The sequence below is a fragment of the Leguminivora glycinivorella genome, chromosome Z (assembly GCF_023078275.1).
Source record: "Leguminivora glycinivorella isolate SPB_JAAS2020 chromosome Z, LegGlyc_1.1, whole genome shotgun sequence".
NCBI lineage: Eukaryota > Metazoa > Arthropoda > Insecta > Lepidoptera > Tortricidae > Leguminivora > Leguminivora glycinivorella.
The window spans coordinates 9234313-9256658 of record NC_062998.1 but is presented as its reverse complement, the minus strand read 5'-3'; the positions used below and the strand labels follow the sequence as shown (position 1 = coordinate 9256658).

Sequence of the window (22346 nt, the reverse complement as noted above, 5' to 3'; positions counted from 1 at the left end):
CAAAAATCGGAGTAATTTCGTTTTTTTAAAACTACTTTTGTTTTTACTGCACTTCCAGGAGCAGGAGCAGTAGGTGAATATGTAGCTTATAAGCACGGTCACACTTAAAATATGATAAATACAAAAAATAGCGAAAAACGCTTCATTTGAGATTTGACAGATTTGACCTCTTTGACATTATTGAAGGTTAAAATTTGTTAGTGGAAGTCACCGAAAAGTAAAAAGGATATTAATTTCTTTTAAATACACTATAAAACAAGTCACATAAATCATGTCGTTGAAGAAACTAAGCATTGACGCTCTTGATTTAGCGGGGAAGCGAGTTTTAATCAGGTATTTTGTCATTTTTTTGTATGTGTTTTAATGCGGCGAGTTATTTGATAAGTACTCAATAAATTTAATATTCTAGGGTTGATTTCAACGTGCCACTGAAGGAGGGCATAATCACCAACAATCAGCGCATCGTTGCTGCCTTGGACACAGTTAAATATGCTCTCGACAAAGGCTCCAAATCCGTGGTTCTTATGTCACACTTGGGTCGACCGGACGGACAGGCCAACCTCAAATACACACTGAAACCTGTAGCAGATGAGCTGAAGAAGCTATTAAACAGGTAAACACTCCTTATTGAATGGATTTTTTTTTGTCCGTTAGAGTTTTAACTATTTATTTCAACTATAGGTATATTTTCAAATCTCATTTCTATGTCCTGCTTAGCTGTAAACTTCTGCCTTTTGCATAATTCGACTACTACCAACATTTACTATGTTACAGGGAAATCACATTCCTCCCAGACTGTGTGGGGCCAGAAGTTGAGAATGCATGTGCTGACCCTGCACCTGGCTCCGTTATCTTGCTAGAAAACCTTCGGTTCCACATTGAGGAGGAAGGCAAGGGTCTGGATGCCAGTGGGGCAAAGGCTAAAGCTGACCCTGAGAAGGTCAAGGCATTCCGGGCTAGCTTGAGGAAGCTGGGTGATGTTTATGTAAATGATGCTTTTGGTGAGTACAAGCTGACTGTTAACTTGATTTTAACATATTCACTATGAGGCTGAGTTAAAATCTTGTGCAAACTATTAATAATTGCTGTAGCGAAGGAGTTAATCAATGATAATAGTACATGGTATTATACATTGAGACAATATTGCTGTTGCAAATAATATATAATTCCTTTGAGGGGTGCCCAAACTTCTGTGGGAGAGAGCCAACAGCAGTAGAAGGCACCAGCTTTAGAAAGGTTAAAATAGTTTGCTTCAAATGTTGATTCAACAGGTCTAAGAGCGTTCATATTTTTGCTCACTCTTGGCATGTTAAGTAGCGTTTTGCTGACAGCATTTTGCTCACTCTTGGCATGTTAAGTAGCGTTTTGCTGACAGCATTTTGCTCACTCTTGGCATGTTAAGTAGCGTTTTGCTGACAGCATTTTGCTCACTCTTGGCATGTTAAGTAGCGTTTTGCTGACAGCATTTTGCTCACTCTTGGCATGTTAAGTAGCGTTTTGATAAGACAGAATGTCACCAACGTGAATACCTTTATTCATTAGAAGTTGTAATATTAAATACTAGTAGTGGATACAATAAATTATTTTGTGTATGATCCACTTTCACAATTTCTTACATTTTTTTTGTGTCAATACACTAATTTCTTGTTTTTTTTTTCAATAGGAACTGCTCACCGAGCTCACAGCTCCATGATGGGTGAAGGTTTTGAACAGCGCGCCTCTGGATTCCTCCTTAAGAAGGAATTGCAATACTTTGCTAAGGCACTTGACAACCCTGAAAGGTAATTCATTTTTTTTACCATATTTTTATTATTTAGTATGTACAATTATAATATGGTACAAATACATTTATATGGGCTACCTCCAATATCTACAATATAGGAATCATCATTGGACGAACCAAAACAATCTTTGTAGACTATGGGGGGATCGCAGCACTTATCCAGGGAGGTCGCAGAGTTCAACTTTAAGAGAAACCTATGACAGGCTTATTTGACTTTTTCTAACTAAAAAAAATAAAAATATTGGAAATTAAAAGGTTGTTAATAAAACAAACAATTGTATGATTTTATTAAACATTGTATTTATCAAACAATCAAGACAGCTGTTAAATATGGTATGGAGATATGGGTTTTGCGAAAAAATTTGAGAGGTCATAAATGGCCATGAAAAACACTGGACTGTACAAAATATTGTTAGTTACGCTTCGTTTTCGTTTTATCTACAATTTAGTAATAAAAGTAATTTTATTCAGGCCTTTCCTCGCTATCCTCGGTGGCGCCAAAGTCGCAGACAAGATTCAGCTCATCGAGAACCTTCTGGACAAAGTCAATGAGATGATCATTGGTGGAGGCATGGCATACACTTTCCTTAAAGAGAGCAAGGGTATGGCTGTAAGTATACAATCATTTGTTTTAAATACTGTCTTCTAGTTATGGATCCTGGAGGCTGAGCATAGAGAAGGATCTGAGGGAATATGGACGAGGTCAAGGTGGTGGCTCAAGATAGAAAGGCGTGGAAGGATCTTGTGGAAGCCCTGTGCTCCTATGGGGTGCCTTAGGACATGCAACAGTTATGGATTATGCCAAGTAGTGTTCAGAAATAAACTTTGGTGGTCTTTTAGGCTCTATGTAAGCTGGATGAGGTAACCTGATCACATGATCACAAATCGCTGTTCGGATGCTTCAGTGCCAAATGAAATTACATATTATTTCTTACTAGCTTTTTCCCGCGGCTAGGCTCGCGTTAGAATGAGACAAAAAGTAGCCTATGTCACTCTCCATTCCTTCAACTATCTCCACTTAAAACGTCACGTCAATTTGTTGCTCCGTTTTGCCGTGAAAGACGGACAAACAAACAGACACACATACTTTCCCATTTATAATATTAGTATGGATCTGACGAAATTATTTGTTAACATACTTACTAGAATTTAAGAAGCAGTGCCTAAATGTAAATGATTCAACAAGATATAAGATAAAATAATAATATCCTAGTTTGATAAATAGTAGTTACAAAAAATATAGAACACTGCATTTGTTATCATTTTAATTGACTCATAAAGTTTGATTTTGTAACTGTTAGTTACTTGATCATTGCACTGTACATAAAGCTGAGTTTAGACGTGCAAGTTATTGCTGCAAGTTTTGAAACAGAAGTATATGCAAGAAAGAGACGCAGATATTTGCCACTCACTCTTACTTATAGTTGCGTCTCAAAACTTGCAGCAATAACTTGCAGGTCTAAACTCAGCTTAAGTTTATATTTCGGCATTGTTATTAAATTTACTATTACTACTATTTTCAATTTTCAGATCGGAAACTCCCTGTACGATGCAGAAGGTGCTAAAATCGTAGTCAAGCTCCTGGAAAAGGCCGCGAAGAACAACGTTCAAGTGCACCTGCCGGTTGACTTTGTTACCGCTGACAAATTTGACGAGAATGCCCAGGTATGGTGTGATTGTTTTACTTAGCAGGTGATCAATCATGACCTTACAGCTTGGAAAAAAGTAGAGATGGAACATTTTTTATCATAGCAACACTTAACTGTTCTCATAGAAAAGTGTCAAAATAGTTGCCACATGCAAAGCGGTTTACGGATCGATGAAAGCACCCATTTTTAGAGCGAGTGCCAGCGCCATTAGCCCAATACTGAAATGTTAAACGGATTAGACTTGTAAAAAAATAGTACATTAACTCGTAACTCGTGTCGATTTAAAACACTCCCTTCGGTCGTGTTTTAATTTATCGTCACTCGTTTCGACCTTCCTTTTCGCACGTGTATCGTACGACGTTTTTCAGTACAAATGGCCCTGTGAAGTTTCGACCTGGCATATAATGAACCACTTCTCGCACTAGTGCGTAAAAAAACACCATCTGTACTGAAATAGGACATTCTACATTACGATAGCCTTTTATAGCTTTGTGGCCTGTCATCTGTGTGACTCAACCCCGTTTGTTCGGACTTACCACTCAAACTCGTAGAATAATCGCTTTAGTACGCGGATTGATCTACGACACGAGGTTGAGTCATACGATTTTACTCAATTATACAGAGTAGAGTCACATAACCCTCGAGTTGGTATTAAAGCGCGACTTGTCAACCCTATTCTTTATCTTTAGGTTGGTACAGCCACGGTAGAATCAGGCATTCCCGACGGCTGGATGGGTCTGGACGTGGGCCCGCAGTCCCGGGAGCTCTTCGCCGGGCCCATCGCTAGGGCCAAGGTCATCGTGTGGAACGGGTGAGTCGCCATGCTATCCTTTATCTGTATGTTGGTACTTGGTCTGAACGTGGGCCCAAAGTCCCGGGAGCTCTTCGCCGGGCCCATCGCTACGGCAAAGTTTATCTACTGGTTACGGGTGAGTCGCCACATACATATATATATCTCTTAGGGTCGGTTGCACCAAACCGCCCCTCAATTTAAAACTATGGTTTACGTAACAGGTGCTTAGAGGAACTATACTAATAACTATGCTGCATATTAAAAGCGTGCAACAAAAATCGTAACACGTATAAAAACACAATGCTAATTTATTGGGGCTTTTAAAAATTAGTGCACTGTGCCTGTAATCGCTGTAACAGGACTTGAAACCGGTTAAGATCATAATATATATGTAATGAACTATTCATAAGAGCTTGTAATTAGGCCTACATGAATAAAGATATTTTGAATTGAATAAGGAAGCCTCAAAATAGCCTAATATTTCGAATTATTTGTATGCTCTTGACGTCGTATGATTGACTCATGATGTAAGTAGTGAAACGTTTTTATTTTTTAGTTTTTATTTCTATAATTTTATTATCTCGTAAATTAAAACGGATAACGCAAAACAAATGAAAAAGAACGGACTTATAACGGTATTTTTCTATGTAATAGCAAAGACATATGTAACTGTAAGAAAAAGGTACGGTGGCGTAGATGGCGTTACACCTTTGGGGAACGCTCGGCTAGATGGCGCTAATATTAATAATTGACATTTTAACACATATCAAGACAAGCATATGGGCCAAATTGTCAAAACTGAGGCTTAAAAGTTTTTAACTTGTGTCGAGAGATGGCAGTCTATGCACAGTGACTACATATTTTACTTTGACAATAACTCTCTATAATACTCAATCCTCTTTGGTAATAGTAATTATATCGGATTCAAGCACTGACCACATAGTAAATTTACCAAGTTACAGAACTTTACAACTAAAAGTTTAGAGTTCACACTACTTCAATAGCAAACTCGATCAATTAGGTCAGCGATGGACTGATCAGCTCCATACCACATTGGCGAACTCGATTAATAAACAGAGATCCACTAGCTAGCCTGGGTGCTCCGAGCGGTTGACCGGGTTGACGAATATTAATATGAGCGACGATATATGATTTTAGCTACAGCGACACCCGTGCGAGCGCTAGCTTTATGCATCCACGATAGCTTGTGGTCACCCTATTGTCCCGGATTTGTAAGTTCACATTTTTGACACATTTGTTTTGAAGTATGTTGCGATGTGGCTAAGACGTATCGTTTGCCAAATTATAACGATTAATTTCGAATTGGTTGAATCGATTAGGCCCTATGTACAAGGAGACGCTTAAACAAATATACGATTTCTGTCAACTTACTGAAATGTCATCTGAATCGAAATGACAGACTCTGCCATAGCACTAGTTTAAAAATAAAAATTAATGATAAATGACATAATAAGTAAATCCTGCGTGATAAATTAATATCGTAAAATACTCACTAACGAAGATCCGCAAAAATGTAACATGTCTTAGATTATGTTTAAAGTAAGCGAAATATTGTTTTTAAGTAATTGATTTTGTTAAATATTATTACAGGATTTTATTTAAAATTTCATTAGGTTGCGCGAGTTAACGTTTTGTGGACGCTGTCATGTGTCAAAAAGAGGTTCTTACAGCTCTGGGACAATAAATCAATGTAAAGTCAGACATTGACGTTCTTTTGTAATAGTAATTAACTTTGACGCTTGTTGGCAGACCCGCAGGCGTGTTCGAGTTCGAGAAATTCGCCGGCGGCACCAAGGCGCTCATGGATGGCGTGGTGAACGCAACCGTCAACGGCACCGTTACCATCATTGGTATGTACAATCATGAAATAGCTCTTTATATTAGGGATCATCCACATATTACGTCACACCAAATTTCATGACTCCTCCCCCCTATGTCACGCTTTTTTGTATCCCTTTAACAGGGATTGTCACATTTAGTATCTTACACTGTGACGTAATATATGGATGACGCCTTATGTATGTTTGCGTTCGTGTTCAAGAAGTTCGCCGGCGGCACTACGGCTCAGCCACGACATTGGTCTAAGCGCGACAGCGGCACAGTATAAGAAATAGTACTATCGTACATTATGGCCACTCCTGCTCCCCGCTGAAAGTTCCGCCCACCCACTCTCGGTTAGCTCACAGTTACCGCCTGTCAAAAAGGCGACCAGTCGACCTGTAAAAAAAATAATTTTCAGGGTTATGTACCTAAGTAAAAATGAGCCCTTAGGGCATCCGGCCTGTCAAAAAGGCGACCAGTCGACCTGTCACATCTCACTCATACAAGCTTGATACGCGTTCACCTACACGATCTTTGAATGTGTGCTAGGAACGCCTCTTTCATATATTAATGGACGTCGTTACGCAATAACGTTCCAATCCACATGAAATTGAGTTTTAGACCTTGTATGAAAAACAAAAGTCTCTCATTTCAATGACAATTTCAGATGGATTGGAACGTTATTGCGTCCATTTGATCGCCAGTGTCCGAGGTGTGACAGCGGTGAGCGGCGGCCATAGATTGGAGTGAGACACAGCGATGGGACTTTCCATTCGCACGTATGGTGGCCGCTCCACCAATGTCGTGGCTGGGCCGTTAGGCAGTCATGGATGGCGTGATGAAAACCGCCTTCAACAGCACCACAGCCATCAGTACGTAACTTCATAGAATAATACTCGTATCTCGCATATCCTTAGAAAGTCTGGCCCATTAATACGGCGCGCGAACTCGAATACGATTTTAGTTACATTGCGGACTGTTGAGGCAACATACAGTTCAGCCAGCCCATCAAATGCATATCGTGTTCAAATGAAGCCTTAGTACACTCCTCGCGTTAGTTGTGTTACATATTACTTTACTAGCTTTTGCCTGCGGCTTCGCACGCGTTAAATTCGAGCTCCATACAACCCCCCCCCCCCCCCATATTAGGGAAGTGGGGGGTTAGAAAGAGACAAAAAGTAGCCTATGTCACTCTCCATCCCTTCAACTATCTCCACTTAAAAAAATCACGTCAATTCGTCACTCCGTTTTGCCGTGAAAGGCGGATAAACAAACAGATACACACACTTTCTCATTTATAATTTATAGTATGGATACATATTTGTTGCGTATTAATATGTAATTTAGCCATTGTTAGGTTAGTCAAATGTGTATGTTAATATGCTGAGTACTCGTATTTAGTGTATTAATGTCATGGAATTAGAATTTAGCTCGCTTCGATGTGTCAGGTGAATTGAAGCGACACTCGACTCGACGGCTCTCAACACCCACAAAACATTTCATATTAAATATCAGGTCCTTACTTTACTTTATTTGTCAATTATAATTCCACAATAAAAAATGTAATACTGTTATCTTATCGACAATGTTTACCGATTCGCTGGCAATTTAAAATTCCGAACACGCTGTCCGATATTACATTAGTTCGTAACGTCGTTACAGAGGCATGGCATCGCGCGCTCTTCCCAAGTTGATTCTATGTTATTAGCTTGTTAGTTGAGTCAAGAGGAAACCGAATTGAAGTTTTGCTACACATCCTGACTTTGCCCTTAATCTTGTCATTGAGCTTTGATAGGCTACTGTGAACATCGAGAGTTTAAATACATTTACTTCTGCATTTGCCACCGTTAGAGAAATATAGGGAAATAAAAATAACTAGTAACATTAGGTATAAAGTAGTTTTGTGACTTTTATGTAGATGGGACAGAACATTTATACCATTTTCCTTATTCTTAAACGCTTACTGAAGTTCACAAGTCGATAATAATTATTTGTCGCTTTCCATCATACCAATACATCAGAAAGGGAGTAAGGATTAATAGCGTTTTATGAACTTAAATAAACGTTTATGAATAAGGGTATAATCTGCATAGTTCTGTAGTACAAGCCCAATTACAGCCACTTAAGAGCGTTATAACATTTCGGCGTCGGGCGAAATTAGGTATTTTACCCGCCGCGCGAGCCCAATATGCCGACCCTTTCTAGCACGTCTTATCACTCGCTCGCACTACAATAATGGACAAAACAATCTTGATCCTTTCTATGGAATTTTGATAACAACCACAATCTACTATCTCGATATAAACTTTTAGTTTCTAATAAACATTATTTTGTACGAAAATACGAGAATATAGCGCGAAATAATATCAATTATGTTAAAATTTATTTAAAAAATTAAAGTAATAATTATAAAAGTAGATCCCATCCTAAATATTTGCTTTTGTTATATGATAAGTATTAAAGTATAATTATATTAATATGATGATAAAATAAGACAAATACAATTCTAATTACTTCAACGTGGTGCTCAGGGTCTGATGATGGAGCCAGATGGTGGTCACCAATACCAATGAACAATATGACTATACAACTTCGTGGTTTACATGTCATTCTAGCATTTTCACTTTCACATTTCAAATGCATATACCACGAGTATAGGTTTTCGGGTGTGCTGATTTAAAAATTAATGACCGATTTGGAATCTGACATTGCTGACTGTCACTTTGACACAAAAGTCGTCATGGGTGTCGTAAAATAGGTTTTAGGGGTGCTGATTCCAAAATTAATGGCCAATGTGGAATCTGACATTGCTGACTGTCACTTTGACACAAAAGTCGTCATGGGTGTCGTCAAATAGGTTTGCGGGGGTGCTGATTCCAAAATTAATGAACAATGTGGAATCTGACATTGCTGACTGTCACTTTGACACAAAAGTCGTCATGGGTGTCGTAAAATAGGTTTTAGGTGGTGCTGATTCCAAAATTAATGACCAATGTGGAATCTGACATTGCTGACTGTCACTTTGACACAAAAGTCGTCATGGGTGACGTCAAATAGGTTTGCGGGGGTGCTGATTCCAAAATTAATGAACAATGTGGAATCTGACATTGCTGACTGTCACTTTGACACAAAAGTCGTCATGGGTGTCGTAAAATTGGTTTTAGGGGGTGCTGATTCCAAAATTAATGACCAAAGTGGAATCTAACATTGCTGACTGCCACTTTGACACAAAAGTCATCATGGGTGTCGTAAAATAGGTTTTAGGGGGTGCTGATTCCAAAAATAATGACTAATGTGGAATCTAACATTGCTGACTGTCACTTTGACACAAAAGTCGTCATGGGTGTCGTCAAATAGGTTTCCGTAGGTGCTGATTTGAAAATTAATGACCGATTTGGAATCTTGACATTGCTGACTGTCACTTTGACACAAAAGTCGTCATGGGTGTCTTCAAAAAGGTTTCCGGGGGTGCTGATTCCAAAATTATCGACTATTTTGGAATCTCACAGTGCTAATTGTAATTTTGACACAAAAGGAATCCTGGGTGTAGTCAAATAGTTTTTAGGGGGCACTGATTCCAAAATTAATGAAATGATTTAAAAAGTAATGACCGATTTGGAACCTGACATTGCACAGTACCCCTGGAAAGGAAACCTATTTGACGACACCCATAACGACTTTTATGTCAAAGTGACAGTCAGCAATGTCAGATTCCAAATTGATCATTAATATTGAGATCAGTACCCATGAAAACCTATTTGAAGACACCCATGATCACTTTTGTGTCAAAGTGACAGTCAACAGTGTCAGATTCCAAATTGGTCATTAGTTTTCAAACACCTCCGGATACCTATTTGACGACACCCATGACGACTTTTGTGTCAAAGTGACAGTCAGCAATGTCAGATTCCAAATTGGTCACTAATTTTGGAATCAGCACCCCCTAAAACCTATTTTACGACACCCATGACGACTTTTGTGTCAAAGTGACAGTCAGCAATGTCAGATTGAACATTGGTCATTAATTTTGGAATCAGCACCTCCTAAAACCTATTTTACGACACCCATGACGACTTTTGTGTCAGAGTGACAGTCAGCAATGTCAGATTGAACATTGATCATTAATTTTGGAATCAGCACCTCCTAAAACCTATTTTACGACACCCATGACGACTTTTGTGTCAGAGTGACAGTCAGAAATGTCAGATTGAACATTGGTCATTAATTTTGGAATCAGCACCCCCTAAAACCTATTTTACGACACCCATGACGACTTTTGTGTCAAAGTGACAGTCAGCAATGTCAGATTGAACATTGGTCATTAATTTTGGAATCAGCACCCCCTAAAACCTATTTTACGACACCCATGACGACTTTTGTGTCAAAGTGACAGTCAGCAATGTCAGATTGAACATTGGTCATTAATTTTGGAATCAGCACCTCCTAAAACCTATTTTACGACACCCATGACGACTTTTGTGTCAGAGTGACAGTCAGCAATGTCAGATTGAACATTGGTCATTAATTTTGGAATCAGCACCCCCTAAAACCTATTTTACGACACCCATGACGACTTTTGTGTCAAAGTGACAGTCAGCAATGTCAGATTCCACATTGGTCATTAATTTTGGAATCAGCACCCCCTAAAACCTATTTTACGACACCCATGACGACTTTTGTGTCAAAGTGACAGTCAGCAATGTCAGATTGAACATTGGTCATTAATTTTGGAATCAGCACCCCCTAAAACCTATTTTACGACACCCATGACGACTTTTGTGTCAGAGTGACAGTCAGCAATGTCAGATTGAACATTAGTCATTAATTTTGGAATCAGCACCTCCTAAAACCTATTTTACGACAGCCATGACGACTTTTGTGTCAAAGTGACAGTCAGCAATGTCAGATTCCACATTGGTCATTAATTTTGGAATCAGCACCCCCTAAAACCTATTTTACGACACCCATGACGACTTTTGTGTCAAAGTGACAGTCAGCAATGTCAGATTCCAAATTGGTCATTCATTTTGGAATCAGCACCCCTAAAACCTATTTTACGACACCCATGACGACTTTTGTGTCAGAGTGACAGTCAGCAATGTCAGATTGAACATTAGTCATTAATTTTGGAATCAGCACCTCCTAAAACCTATTTTACGACACCCATGACGACTTTTGTGTCAAAGTGACAGTCAGCAATCTGAGGTACTACATATTCGTAATCTGAAAGTAATCAAGTCAATAATTTCAGTTATTTTGAATCGACTATGATTCCGAATTATTGGTAATAGTAATGATTGTATAGATGATTAGTGATTCCTTTACATGTAATGGTAATTTACCGTTTCACTTGATTACATTACAAGTAATCTGACACCCAGTAGTGTCAGATTACAAAGTAAAATCAAGTAATCGTGTAATCCGGAATCGATTACGATTTCCCCATCTCTGGGTTTAGTTATATGGTTCATTGGTACTGGTGACCACCATCTGGCTCCATCATCAGACCCTGAGTACCACCTCTTGTCAAAGGTCTTGTTGAGACGAACCCAACGAGCCTAAACACGAAGTCGTTTACTTACATGGTTCACTGGTACTGGTGACCACCTTCTGGCTCCATCATCAGATCCCGAGTACCATCTTGATGTGTCTTATCATCTTGACCGTATTGTAATTTTCACATTTTTATCATCACAACGTTGTAATACTTTAACATTTAAACATAACAAAGTATTACAAAAGCAAATATTTACGGATCTAGGATCAAATTCGTTGGTCGCTGTTTACACACACACAATGCGAGGATAGCCCGTGTAGAAAGTGTAGAAACAAGGCGTCCGACCCACACAACAATAAATATTCTCGACGTTTGCGATGAAAACTCGGAGACCAAAGTGACATACGTCTTACCTCCTCGAGCTCCGGCGCGGCACTGAAATCGCAGGCGTCCGTCGCCGGTAAAATAGCGACAGGAAGGCTAGTTTTCAAAAAATTGGCAAAAAATCATGATAAAATATTATAACGACAAATGGATAACAGCAGTTTAAGCACATTGTGCAGATTATTTATATACTAAAATAACTTCGATAACATGTAGATTTTCGGAGAAATGATCACTTGTTTCGATGTATTTTCAAGACAAAATTGAGTTCGTTTTACTTTCAATTTCTCAATTTCAAAGGATTAAATGATAAATATTGTTTAATGGGCCTTAAGTACAAGATATTTGGAACTTAAATTTACCTCATTTATGAGAGTGATCTTATCAAATTGTACATAATAAGAGCTCCGAATTCTGTGCTTCACGCGGTTTTTCCTAAACGAGCATCAGAAAAACAATCATTACTAATTGAAAAAGCTTTTTTTTTCATATGTTTTTTATTTAACCGACAGTTAATAAGATGTTCTAACTGAAACAAGTACTTTCACTGTCTTTTAGTATGAGTAAAGTGTACAATTTTGTCGATAAATATTGTGCATTTTACAATATATCGCCTTTTTTTGTCATAGCGCTCTTAATTTTCCGCTTATGGTAGTAAAATTTCTTTTAGTTTTGCGACATAGAGTTAAAATTGACTTCAATAATATACTTGTCCGATTCAAATGCTTAAGCATTTGTTGCGGTTTGTTTGTAACTTGTTATATACCTAAAGATGTTGAGGCACTTTTAATTCCCATCCCTATTTAAAGGCACATGCATAGTCCTGAGTCTTCTCGGATCTTGCCCCGGCCAGTAATAAATGTCGGTCACGTCAGACGATGTTTTATTTTAACTGGCTATTGGCAGCGCTCGCGCTCGTAAAAACCTCCCCGACCACAAATTTAGAACTAAGGTACTGCAAGTTCAGACAGAAGAATTTCTAAAAGACATAGTGCTTTTTTAGAACACATTATCAGAAATTAATTATTACTTTAATTAGCGACTATAGCGAGGCATTTCTTGCGAGACTATTCGATCCAAGCCCGTGTTTCGAGTCATAATGATTTAAATAATTGACACAGACTAGGTAGGATACAGCAGTATAAACCACCCAGACTCTATTTCTGACTAGAACCTCAATTTTATTACAATTGGATTGGCAAATTTGTGAACATCGCGGCTTCAGAACAAATAAGCTTTGAAAATTGATACAAGGAGTGGCTGATTCTGTTGTTAAAATGTAACATAGCGTTTTTTTTTTAAATTGTGGCGGCGTGCACAGATTTCGTGAGCAAGGACCTCGCAAAGGTAACGGGCGACTCGGGCGAGCCTTGTTGATCTGCCGCCAACAGTTTTCCCTTAACCTCTCGTATGCTTAGGAGCAGATCTGCTCCATATTGTTTCAACTTTAACATGTAGTTATTATGACTAATATATTAATGACAATTTTTTGACAGACGCATACGAAAGGTTAAAGGTAACGTTCGGATCCCAGCAGTCGCGACTCGCGACCCGGCAGAGGTGACCAGCTGCCGGGGCCCATTGTCGCTGCTGTGCGGCGCTGACATAAGCTTTCAGGCAGCGACTGCCACGACCAGTAGTCAAAGAGAACTCAGTGCTAACAAGTTGCGCATTCCAGTCGTGTATCGAATATTAACTATATAAGACAATATAAATAAAAGAAATCGAGAACTCCTGAAGAGACTGATAGAGAACGGAGAAGAGGATGATGAAGTAATGTTGCTCTTACTATCATCAAAGATGTATAAAATTAATTCATTATACACGTCCAGAACCGATGCGTATATCAAATCCCAAAACTCGTCGTTTTTAACGGTAAACGTCGCCATTTTGTCAACCTGTGCGAGCGGGCAGTGCGACCATACTGCCTCCGGAGCGGCTCGGCGGCGCAGCCAAGGTCGCTCGTAACGTAATGTTATCTTTAGTCGCCTTAATATCCAAGCGATGAGACGGGGTGGTGCTATTAATTCTCTGATGCCGGCACTACACGGCACGTATTTAGTTACCTACCTGTATTTGTATTACTATGGAAGCTGTGGAGGCTGAATTTGATTGGTTATAAAACATGTGGTTTGTATGGGAAAACATGTGTATGACTTTATTAGGTTTGTTTATTAGGTATAGTATAATGTACCTAAATTTAAACATAGAGAAGAAAAATGTGACACCATTTTCATACAGCATCAGTTTCAGAATACGTTCGCTGGCAAATGCTGTAAATACAATTTTAAGACCTGTCAATTTGTCTTCGTTCAGTTATTTTACGAAACATATTTCGACATTGAGATCTCATAAATAGGCAATAACTGAAAAATAAGTTGCTTATTCGCGTATAGCGGAGTAAATGGTAAGTTGGCTCGTAAATTTATACTTAGTACATTACGATACAAGTGCATAAAAAAGGAAGTTCGAAACGAGTGGCGATAAATTATAACACGACAGACGGTGTTTTTTTTACGCACTAGTGCGAGAAGTGGTTCATTATATGGTAGGTCGAAACTTTGGAGGCTCATCTGTACTGAAAAACGTCGTACGATACACGTGCGAAAAGGAAATTCGTAACTCGTGTCGATTTAAAACACTCCCTTCGGTCGTGTTTTAATTTATCGCCACTCGTTTCGAACTTCCTTTTTTACGCACTTGTATCGTAATGTACTATTTCAGGGTTATGTACCTAAGTAAAAATGAGCCCTTAGGGCATCCGCTTGCTGGCTGGGGCGAAGGGGTGACCTAGCCAAAGTTACAATCATTCACGTTCTATGGCGAACGAAACGCAATTAGCTACTAGCTCTGTCACAAGAATAAGAAGTGCGACAGAGAGATAACCACGATACGCTACCTAGTACTACGAGTATAGTATGTTCTTTTCTACGGGTTAACGAGACAGTAGGTACTTCTACTTACATAAAGACATGTATGTAACATAGCTAGCAGTCGCGGTAATTAAGTACATATTTATTTTCAAATTCCATCAAATTAACCACCGCGCTCAGGGACTACTGTTTCAAGTTTCATTTCTACGTTAATTAGCGGAACAGCTGACCCAATTGCTAGAAAAAAGAAAATAGGTAACAACTAACTTTAAGTGGCCAGCATATTTATTATGCAGAAAAGTTTGTAACCAAGTTACAGAGACAGAACTAGTTAGTTTACTACGAATTCACAAAGCAAAGAAAAACTGCTCTGTAACTAAGTTATATTTAAATATACTTAGTATTAAGAGCATTCCACGAAAATGGCGCTTGCGACATGCAATTCTTCTAATTAGGGATGTACCGACTAGGGCCGATTAGTCGGCACTTCATTAGTGATAGAAAAACAGTACAAAATTAAATTACCAGCTGAAAATTATGGTTGTATTATGTAGCTATTAGTAATTCCTTTTTTGTCAAAACAATAAATATCTGTTATCACCACAGAAATAAATTTCCTACCTGGGAATCAACTTCATAGGCAGGATCACTACTCTACCCACTAAGCCAAGCCGGTTGTTAAAAATGGAAAATGTATATAAATATTGTCATGAACCTTTGAACATCTGTAAAAAATCATGAAAAGCGCGAACGAAGGACCAAAAATGACATTCAAAATGTGAATTTATCGAAAATTATGTTCTGGCCGACTAGCCGACTAATCGGCCACCCAAGCGCCGACTAGTCGGCCTAGTCGGCCAAATCAATAGTCGGTACATCCCTACTTCTAATACTTCTGAAGGTGCTAAAAGACGAAGTTGTGTCTGAGAACTTTTCATGGCTTGGTTAACCAATTGGCAGTATTTTCTCGAGCTTTACGGATTTGATTGATATAGCTGCCATACAAGCATGTCGTAAGCGAGATTCTGGGATGCCCCTTAAGCGGGCTAGTAAGTCGTAGGTAAACTTAGGAAATTTAAAAAGGAATAAATATACTGTGTAAATGTCAATAAATCCCATATACATTTTATCCTTTTTACAAGCTTTTATTCAACTTGCCTTATTAGTATGTTAGTGTGCGTGCTAAAAACTTCCCGGTTTCGATTAGAAGCTAAAAATTGAGCCCACTGGTGTGAAGTTGAGTGATAGGATCAGAAATAGCGTGATAAGAGAGAAGTGTGGAGTGGATGTAGATGTGGTGACAAAGATTGAGAGGTGGTTCGGGCGGTTTCTGATTGAGCTGAAATATTGTTCAAATCGGGGAAATACACATAATATATGTAAATCACGTGATAATCCAATATTATGGTGTCATGGAGCTGATCTGATGATGGAGCAGAAATATGGTCATAGGAACTCTGTTATGAAACGTCGTATCCCCATCGAGTAAGGGGTTTTTAGAAACGTCTCGAAGAGTAGTAGATGACTGTTGAAAGAAAGGTACAGTCGACGATAAAAGCTTGTGCAAAAATTAAATTTTTGCAAAAAACTTATTAGTTCTTATGTGTTGGTCAGAGATCAGAGATTAATTAATATGATGAAAAGCATTCCATTCCTTATGTTAATCGTTGACGCCACTAAAGAAGAGCGACAGGAATACTAGCTACGAGGTACGCTTACGAGTCGACAGCGATTGTGACTAGGGTACCCAGTTCTGGCCCCGTAGCCGAATGGCATTTCTGCGAAACGAAACGCCATCGAAAAGCTGCACAGTAGTCTGGCTCTGTCGCGCCAATACGCAAGAGCGATAGAGATAGATAGCTACGAAAGAAATATTATCGTGAGCGTTTCGTGAGCTTTTGTGCATTCAGCTACGCACGCTAGGGCGATAAACGTCGCCACATAAATTGATTGTATTGTACGATGGAATACGTACAAGTTAATCTGATATGATTGGACCGAATGAAGGAAAATGACAAAATCGAAAATGTCCAAATCGATACTATCAGACAGAATATGTAGAACTCACACATAGACGGACACGTATGAGTAAAGCAAAGAGGATCGAGTATTATAGAGAATGACTGTCAAAGTAAAATGTGTAATTACAGTGCATAGACTGCCATCTCTCGAACCGGCTTAAAACTTTTGAACCTCAGTTTTGACAATTTGGCCCATGTTCTTAGCTTGATATGTTTTAAAATGTCAAATATTAATATTAGCGTCATCTAGCCGAGCGTACCCCAAAGGTGTATTGCCAATCTAGCTTACCGTACCTTTTTCTGTATGGTTTTGGGGTACGTTTTTTCTTAGACTTTATCGGTCTTTACGAAGTTATATAGGTCTTTGGAGTAAAGTAAATCTACACATTAATCCATGCCATTTCTTGGTATTTACTGTGATGTTTTTTTTTAAACCATGGACGAGTCAAATTTTAATTGAGTTAGGTTTACATAAAAGCAGCTTGTACACTTATGTCGAACTTATAACACCCGTTCCTCATTAAAAACATCGCTTGTTTAAGTGACAAGCTTTCATAAAACCTGCCCCAGTTACCTGTTTCACAGAATTACTTTTGCACTTCAGCGCTTTTGCGAAACACTCATTCCTACCCCTAATTACCTGGCTCTCACCAAAGGCTACATTTAACCTACAGAGACTTTACTATGAGCAAAGACGATCGCGGATCGAGTATTTAGAGAATAAAATTACTGTCGAAGTAAAATGTGTAGTCACAGTGCATAGACTGCCGTCTCTCGACACAGCTTTAAAACTTTTGAACCTCAGTTTTGACAATTTGGCCCAGATTTTTAACTTAATATGTATTAAAGCGCCATCTAGCCGAGAATCAACCAAAGGAGTATAGCTCCATCTAGGCGACCGTACATTTCTCTTGATAGTTCCGAGGTACATTTTGTCTTAGAATTTATCTGTCTTTACGGATTTCAAAAGTTTAAAATACGATATACTCGATACGTCACGGGAATGGGACATTTTCGCGAGAACAATCACCGAAAATATGTTTTCTAAGGTAGGTAAATTTTATGTTGTTCCTACTCAGAATCACGATCCCTTTCGATCTAGGACAAAAACAAGAGACAAAAAAATGGTCCCAAAATTTTTATGTTTACTTTCCACTTTGTAACCGCTGTATAAGTAGAAAAAAATTTTTGGACGTTTTTTTCCGCCTAGTAGGATGAAAAGGGCTCGTAATTTTGAGTAGGACAAACATTAAATTTACCTATTTTAGAAAAAAAAGTTTTTGAATCTTTGTGAAAATGCCCGAATATGTAAAGTTTGATTGTTATTAGTAACCGGTCGTCGCTATTCCTTGTTGCCGTACAATCAACATCTTTATCCGTGGCGTTCACGATATCGAGATACATTAAAATCCGTCAACAAACTCACGGTAGGGGCTCGAGTACCTGTTGGACGGGAAGTGAGCTGCGGATTTTTCTGACTCGTCGAGACTTTCCACTAATTAAGTTGAATGAAAGTATTTATTCTTCAAGATAGTTGTAATTAAAGGGTGTGTTCACCCGGTGACATTTACATCTAACTAGGTTATACCTCCGGCGGAACGTACCTATGTTCACTTAGATGTGCTCTTTTTGTTTGCAAGTTTGTGCATACAAATGAATTTTATGAATTATGTCTAAGTAAATAAAACGAATTAAATCTCTAAGCTCGGGTTTCGTTTGAGCTTTTAGCTGTGTTTTCATATAGCGGCGGGTTCCATACTTCGTACAGTCGAGTTCATTAATATCTGTACATTTCTTCACCTTAACTCGTAGGAATAAGGTGAAAAAATGTACACACCACTGTCGGCACCATTATTCTAGGAAAAAAGGGCTGAAAAAAGATATTGTTTAAAATACCTTTAAAGAGCAATTCTTGTATATTTATTTATAGATATCGGCGATCTCGGATACAGCTCTAAAGATTTCGCAGAAGTTTGTTATATAGGGGTATACGGGGGTGAAAAATCGATCTAGCTTAGTCTTAGTAATTTTCCAGTTTTCATTTAAAACACGATAGAGGTAATACAATAGAACTCCGAGGAATGCTCGATCGCCCAGATATTTAATAGTTATGGGTTAGATATATGTGCATAAAAGAAAACCATATAACAACGCCGATTTTTCGTGACTTTGGTTAGAATTTGAACTGAATGACTATAATTTAATGTTACATAACTAGGTACCTAAATATTTTTGCTATTCTTGCAATCGATTATGGTACAACATGATGATGACATTCCTAGCAGCAGGCCTAACTAGCACATGATGGCCGCGAGATAGACTACCTGTCCTTATGTCATTAATACAATTAGACAAAGACGTGTCATCTATCTCGTGGCGACATACTCTCGCGGCCATCATGTGCTAGGCCTACTGCTTTACTGAGTGGGCGGCAAATCAGGCGGTTGAAATTATGGTACAAGGGCATTTTCAGAATTTGGGTCCCTCCAATTAGCGTAAGTTATTAACAAAAATTAACTCGCTGTTAGTTTTTTGACGACATCAAGGTAGTCTATTTTTACACCTGTTAGAAATATTTACGTAGCGTTGCTATAAGAAATTAGATTGATGGATTTCCATCCGTCGGAATTGGATAAGTCCATTAAGCTTCTACATTTCAGTCATAGCCGTCATAGGCTTTATTTGTGTACTTGTACATTTTCATTATTTGTTATATGAATGAATGTATTTTGTTTAAAGGCGGAGGTGACACGGCTACCTGCTGCGCTAAATGGGGCACAGAAGACAAAGTCTCCCACGTGTCTACTGGCGGCGGTGCTTCGCTGGAACTGCTTGAGGGTAAGTCGACAATTACATCCAGTCCAATCTAGCCCCCTTGTCACAAGCATCAAATATAATTATGCCAAATATCCCTCAATTAAAAACACGGCATCCCGACGCTTGGCGAACGTGTCTTTTTGTCAAACACCCATTTGATATGTAAACGACACCGATGTCTATCACTCGCGAGCACCAAACAAAACAGGTAACAAACACCTCTCTACACTCCACACTGTCTCAAAGGAGATACACAGGCACAATGGTGTTCATGAGGCTATCTGTCGTTTAAATTATCCGAATTTAGTTTTTGAAATTGTATGTAAATACTGTGACGGGGTCTTTTGAATCTTGTTATGTTACTAAATATTCCTACTTGATGCTGATTCCTTCTAATAATCCAAGTTAACTTATTATATTCTATAAATCCTGTATTATGAGCTCATTACTATCGTATATGTTTTTAGTAGATTGTTGTTTGTTCCGTTTAGTTGTTTCTAGTACCTAATATACCTTGTTAGTATAGTTACGCCGTTCTTATAATCACTTTAAAATAAATAGTATCACAGAAATCGGGTCAATTTGAAACGTTCATGTATGTAATAAAGCAATGTAACATTGTGTAGTTAACTTATTCATTCCATGATTGCAGGTAAAGTACTGCCGGGCGTTGCCGCTCTCTCCGACGCATAAACTAGTTCATTATTTATTATTTAATATATTGTTGCAATGTAATCACTTCGAAATTATATATGTACGTTTATAGTAGTTGTTGATTGTATGTTATGTAAAAGTGATAGCAGGCCATGTTTGTAAAGCATAATATATTACTTTGAGTAATAAAGTTCCACTACAAATTATTACTTTTTTAATAATATGTCCCACAGTCCCCCACGCTGCACGCAGCGCTGGTAGCCTAGCGGTAAGAGCGTCCGACTTTCAATTCGGAGGTCGCGGGTTCGATCCCCGGCTCGTACCTTTGTGTTCGGAAGAAATATAATTATATATTGAGTTTTTACGGAACTTATGTGCGAAATGTCATTTGATATTTGCCAGTCGCTTTTCCGTGAAGGAAAACATCGTGAGGAAACCGTACTAATTCCAATAACACCTAGTTACCCCTTCGGGTTGGAAGGTCAGGTGGCAGTCGCTATCGTAAAAACTAGTGCCTACGCCAAATCTTGGGATTAGTTGTTAAAGCGGACCCCAGGCCCCCATGAGGCGTGGCAAATGCCGGGATAACGCAAGGAGGATGATGGTGATGAGTCCCCCATGCATGCAGGTAGGTACATACACACATGCACGCATGCATGTAGGAACATAGGTATGTTAAATATACTGCTCAAAAGAAAATAAGTGTTTTGAATGCTACATGAAAAGCGTAACGTAAAAACAGGACTACATTTCTGATGTCAACAAAAAAAAAATCGCGAAAAAAAATATTTTGGGCTTTTAAAATGCAATATTGGAAAGTGCATAAGGGGCTACCCTTTTTAACTTGAATTATAAGAAAAACTGGAAATCCAAAAGCCTATATTTCTATATTACGTTCCAGTATTAATTTCACAAATCCGTGGACGACAGAATTTTTAGTGGCCGGAAAAGGTAGCAACCACCCAATATTCCATTAATACCCTGCAGTTTTCAGAAACCACCCTGTATAACTTTTCAAAATCAATAAAACAAAGGTTTGGTTCCTAGTAAGACTAATAAAATTTAAATAAGTAGTCAATAGTTTCCAATATTTGAATAAACATGAAATTAGTATTCCTGCAATTAGAGAGCGGATTTCAGGTAGCGATTTAAATATTAATATGGATATGACTTATCGCATCATTTATTATTTTTCCTACAAAAAAAATATATCGGAACATAAAAATAAAACCCTTTTTGATGCTTTTGTGAATATTGGGCAAATATTATGATGATAATAAATAAACGAACAGTTTGTTAATTTTTTAAATAGCTTTTTTATTTAAGTTCTTCTTTATTATTTCGTCTGCGCATTGCACACTTCTATTATGACTCAAAGAATAGAAAAATGAAAATATTTCGCTTCCTGTATACAAACTCCTTTATTTAGAATAAAATACTTCTGTTTAGTTTTTCTGTAGTTTCCTACAAAAATAACATTAATTTAATCTAATTATTCAGCGAAGTTTGCGGTGTGCGATGTAATTTATTATAAACCACATGACATGTATTTAAAAACTTGCACTAGTCATATCCATATTAAAAATCGCTACCTGAGATCCGCTCTCTACCTGCAATCGCTGAAATTCTTAATGGTCCTTATTTTCTTTTGAGTAGTAAATATAGTTAATAAGCCTATAATAAAGGTTAGCGCTATAAATAATCCTGCGGCCTACGTCTCAATATTCCCAAGTTTAAATTGCACCTCCGTGCCGGCCGATGCAATAACCTGTAGGTAACTCGATCTCCTGGCAATTAAGTCCCGGCTAATCTGAGACTTTTGAAGCGCCGTCAGGTAAAGTTTTGCGAGTGATCTCCTTACTTATTTACATCCTCTGCGATCCATCATGATTGTAAGAGAATTTTACAGGAACATTCAAATCATTGGTAGTACCAAAGAGGATCGAATATTATAGAGAGCTACTGTCAAAGTAAAATGTGTAATCACAGCGCATAGACTGCCATCTCTCGACACAAGCTACAAACTTTTGAAC

General features: G+C 38.3%; 1 protein-coding gene across 1 annotated transcript; it reads left to right on the top strand.

Annotated features, from left to right (window-relative positions):
* Positions 1–172: 172 nt before the first annotated feature.
* Positions 173–20519, top strand: LOC125240861 (phosphoglycerate kinase). Its single transcript, XM_048149001.1, has 10 exons — positions 173–333; positions 410–613; positions 775–1001; positions 1664–1781; positions 2255–2393; positions 3314–3448; positions 4122–4243; positions 5996–6096; positions 19582–19680; positions 20312–20519. The coding sequence occupies exons 1-10, from the start codon at positions 272–274 to the stop codon at positions 20350–20352; spliced, it is 1248 nt and encodes a 415-aa protein (XP_048004958.1). The 5' UTR covers positions 173–271; the 3' UTR covers positions 20353–20519.
* Positions 20520–22346: the final 1827 nt, after the last annotated feature.

What these genes read in the sequence shown, in the direction of transcription:
- LOC125240861 (XM_048149001.1), top strand. Translation starts at nt 272, where the DNA reads ATGTCGTTGAAGAAACTAAGCATTGACGCTCTTGATTTAGCGGGGAAG. An exon ending in AATTTGACGAGAATGCCCAG is followed by an intron (nt 3,449 to 4,121) that starts GTATGGTGTGAT and finishes CTTTATCTTTAG; the next exon opens with GTTGGTACAGCCACGGTAGA. An exon ending in CGGCACCGTTACCATCATTG is followed by an intron (nt 6,097 to 19,581) that starts GTATGTACAATC and finishes TTTTGTTTAAAG; the next exon opens with GCGGAGGTGACACGGCTACC.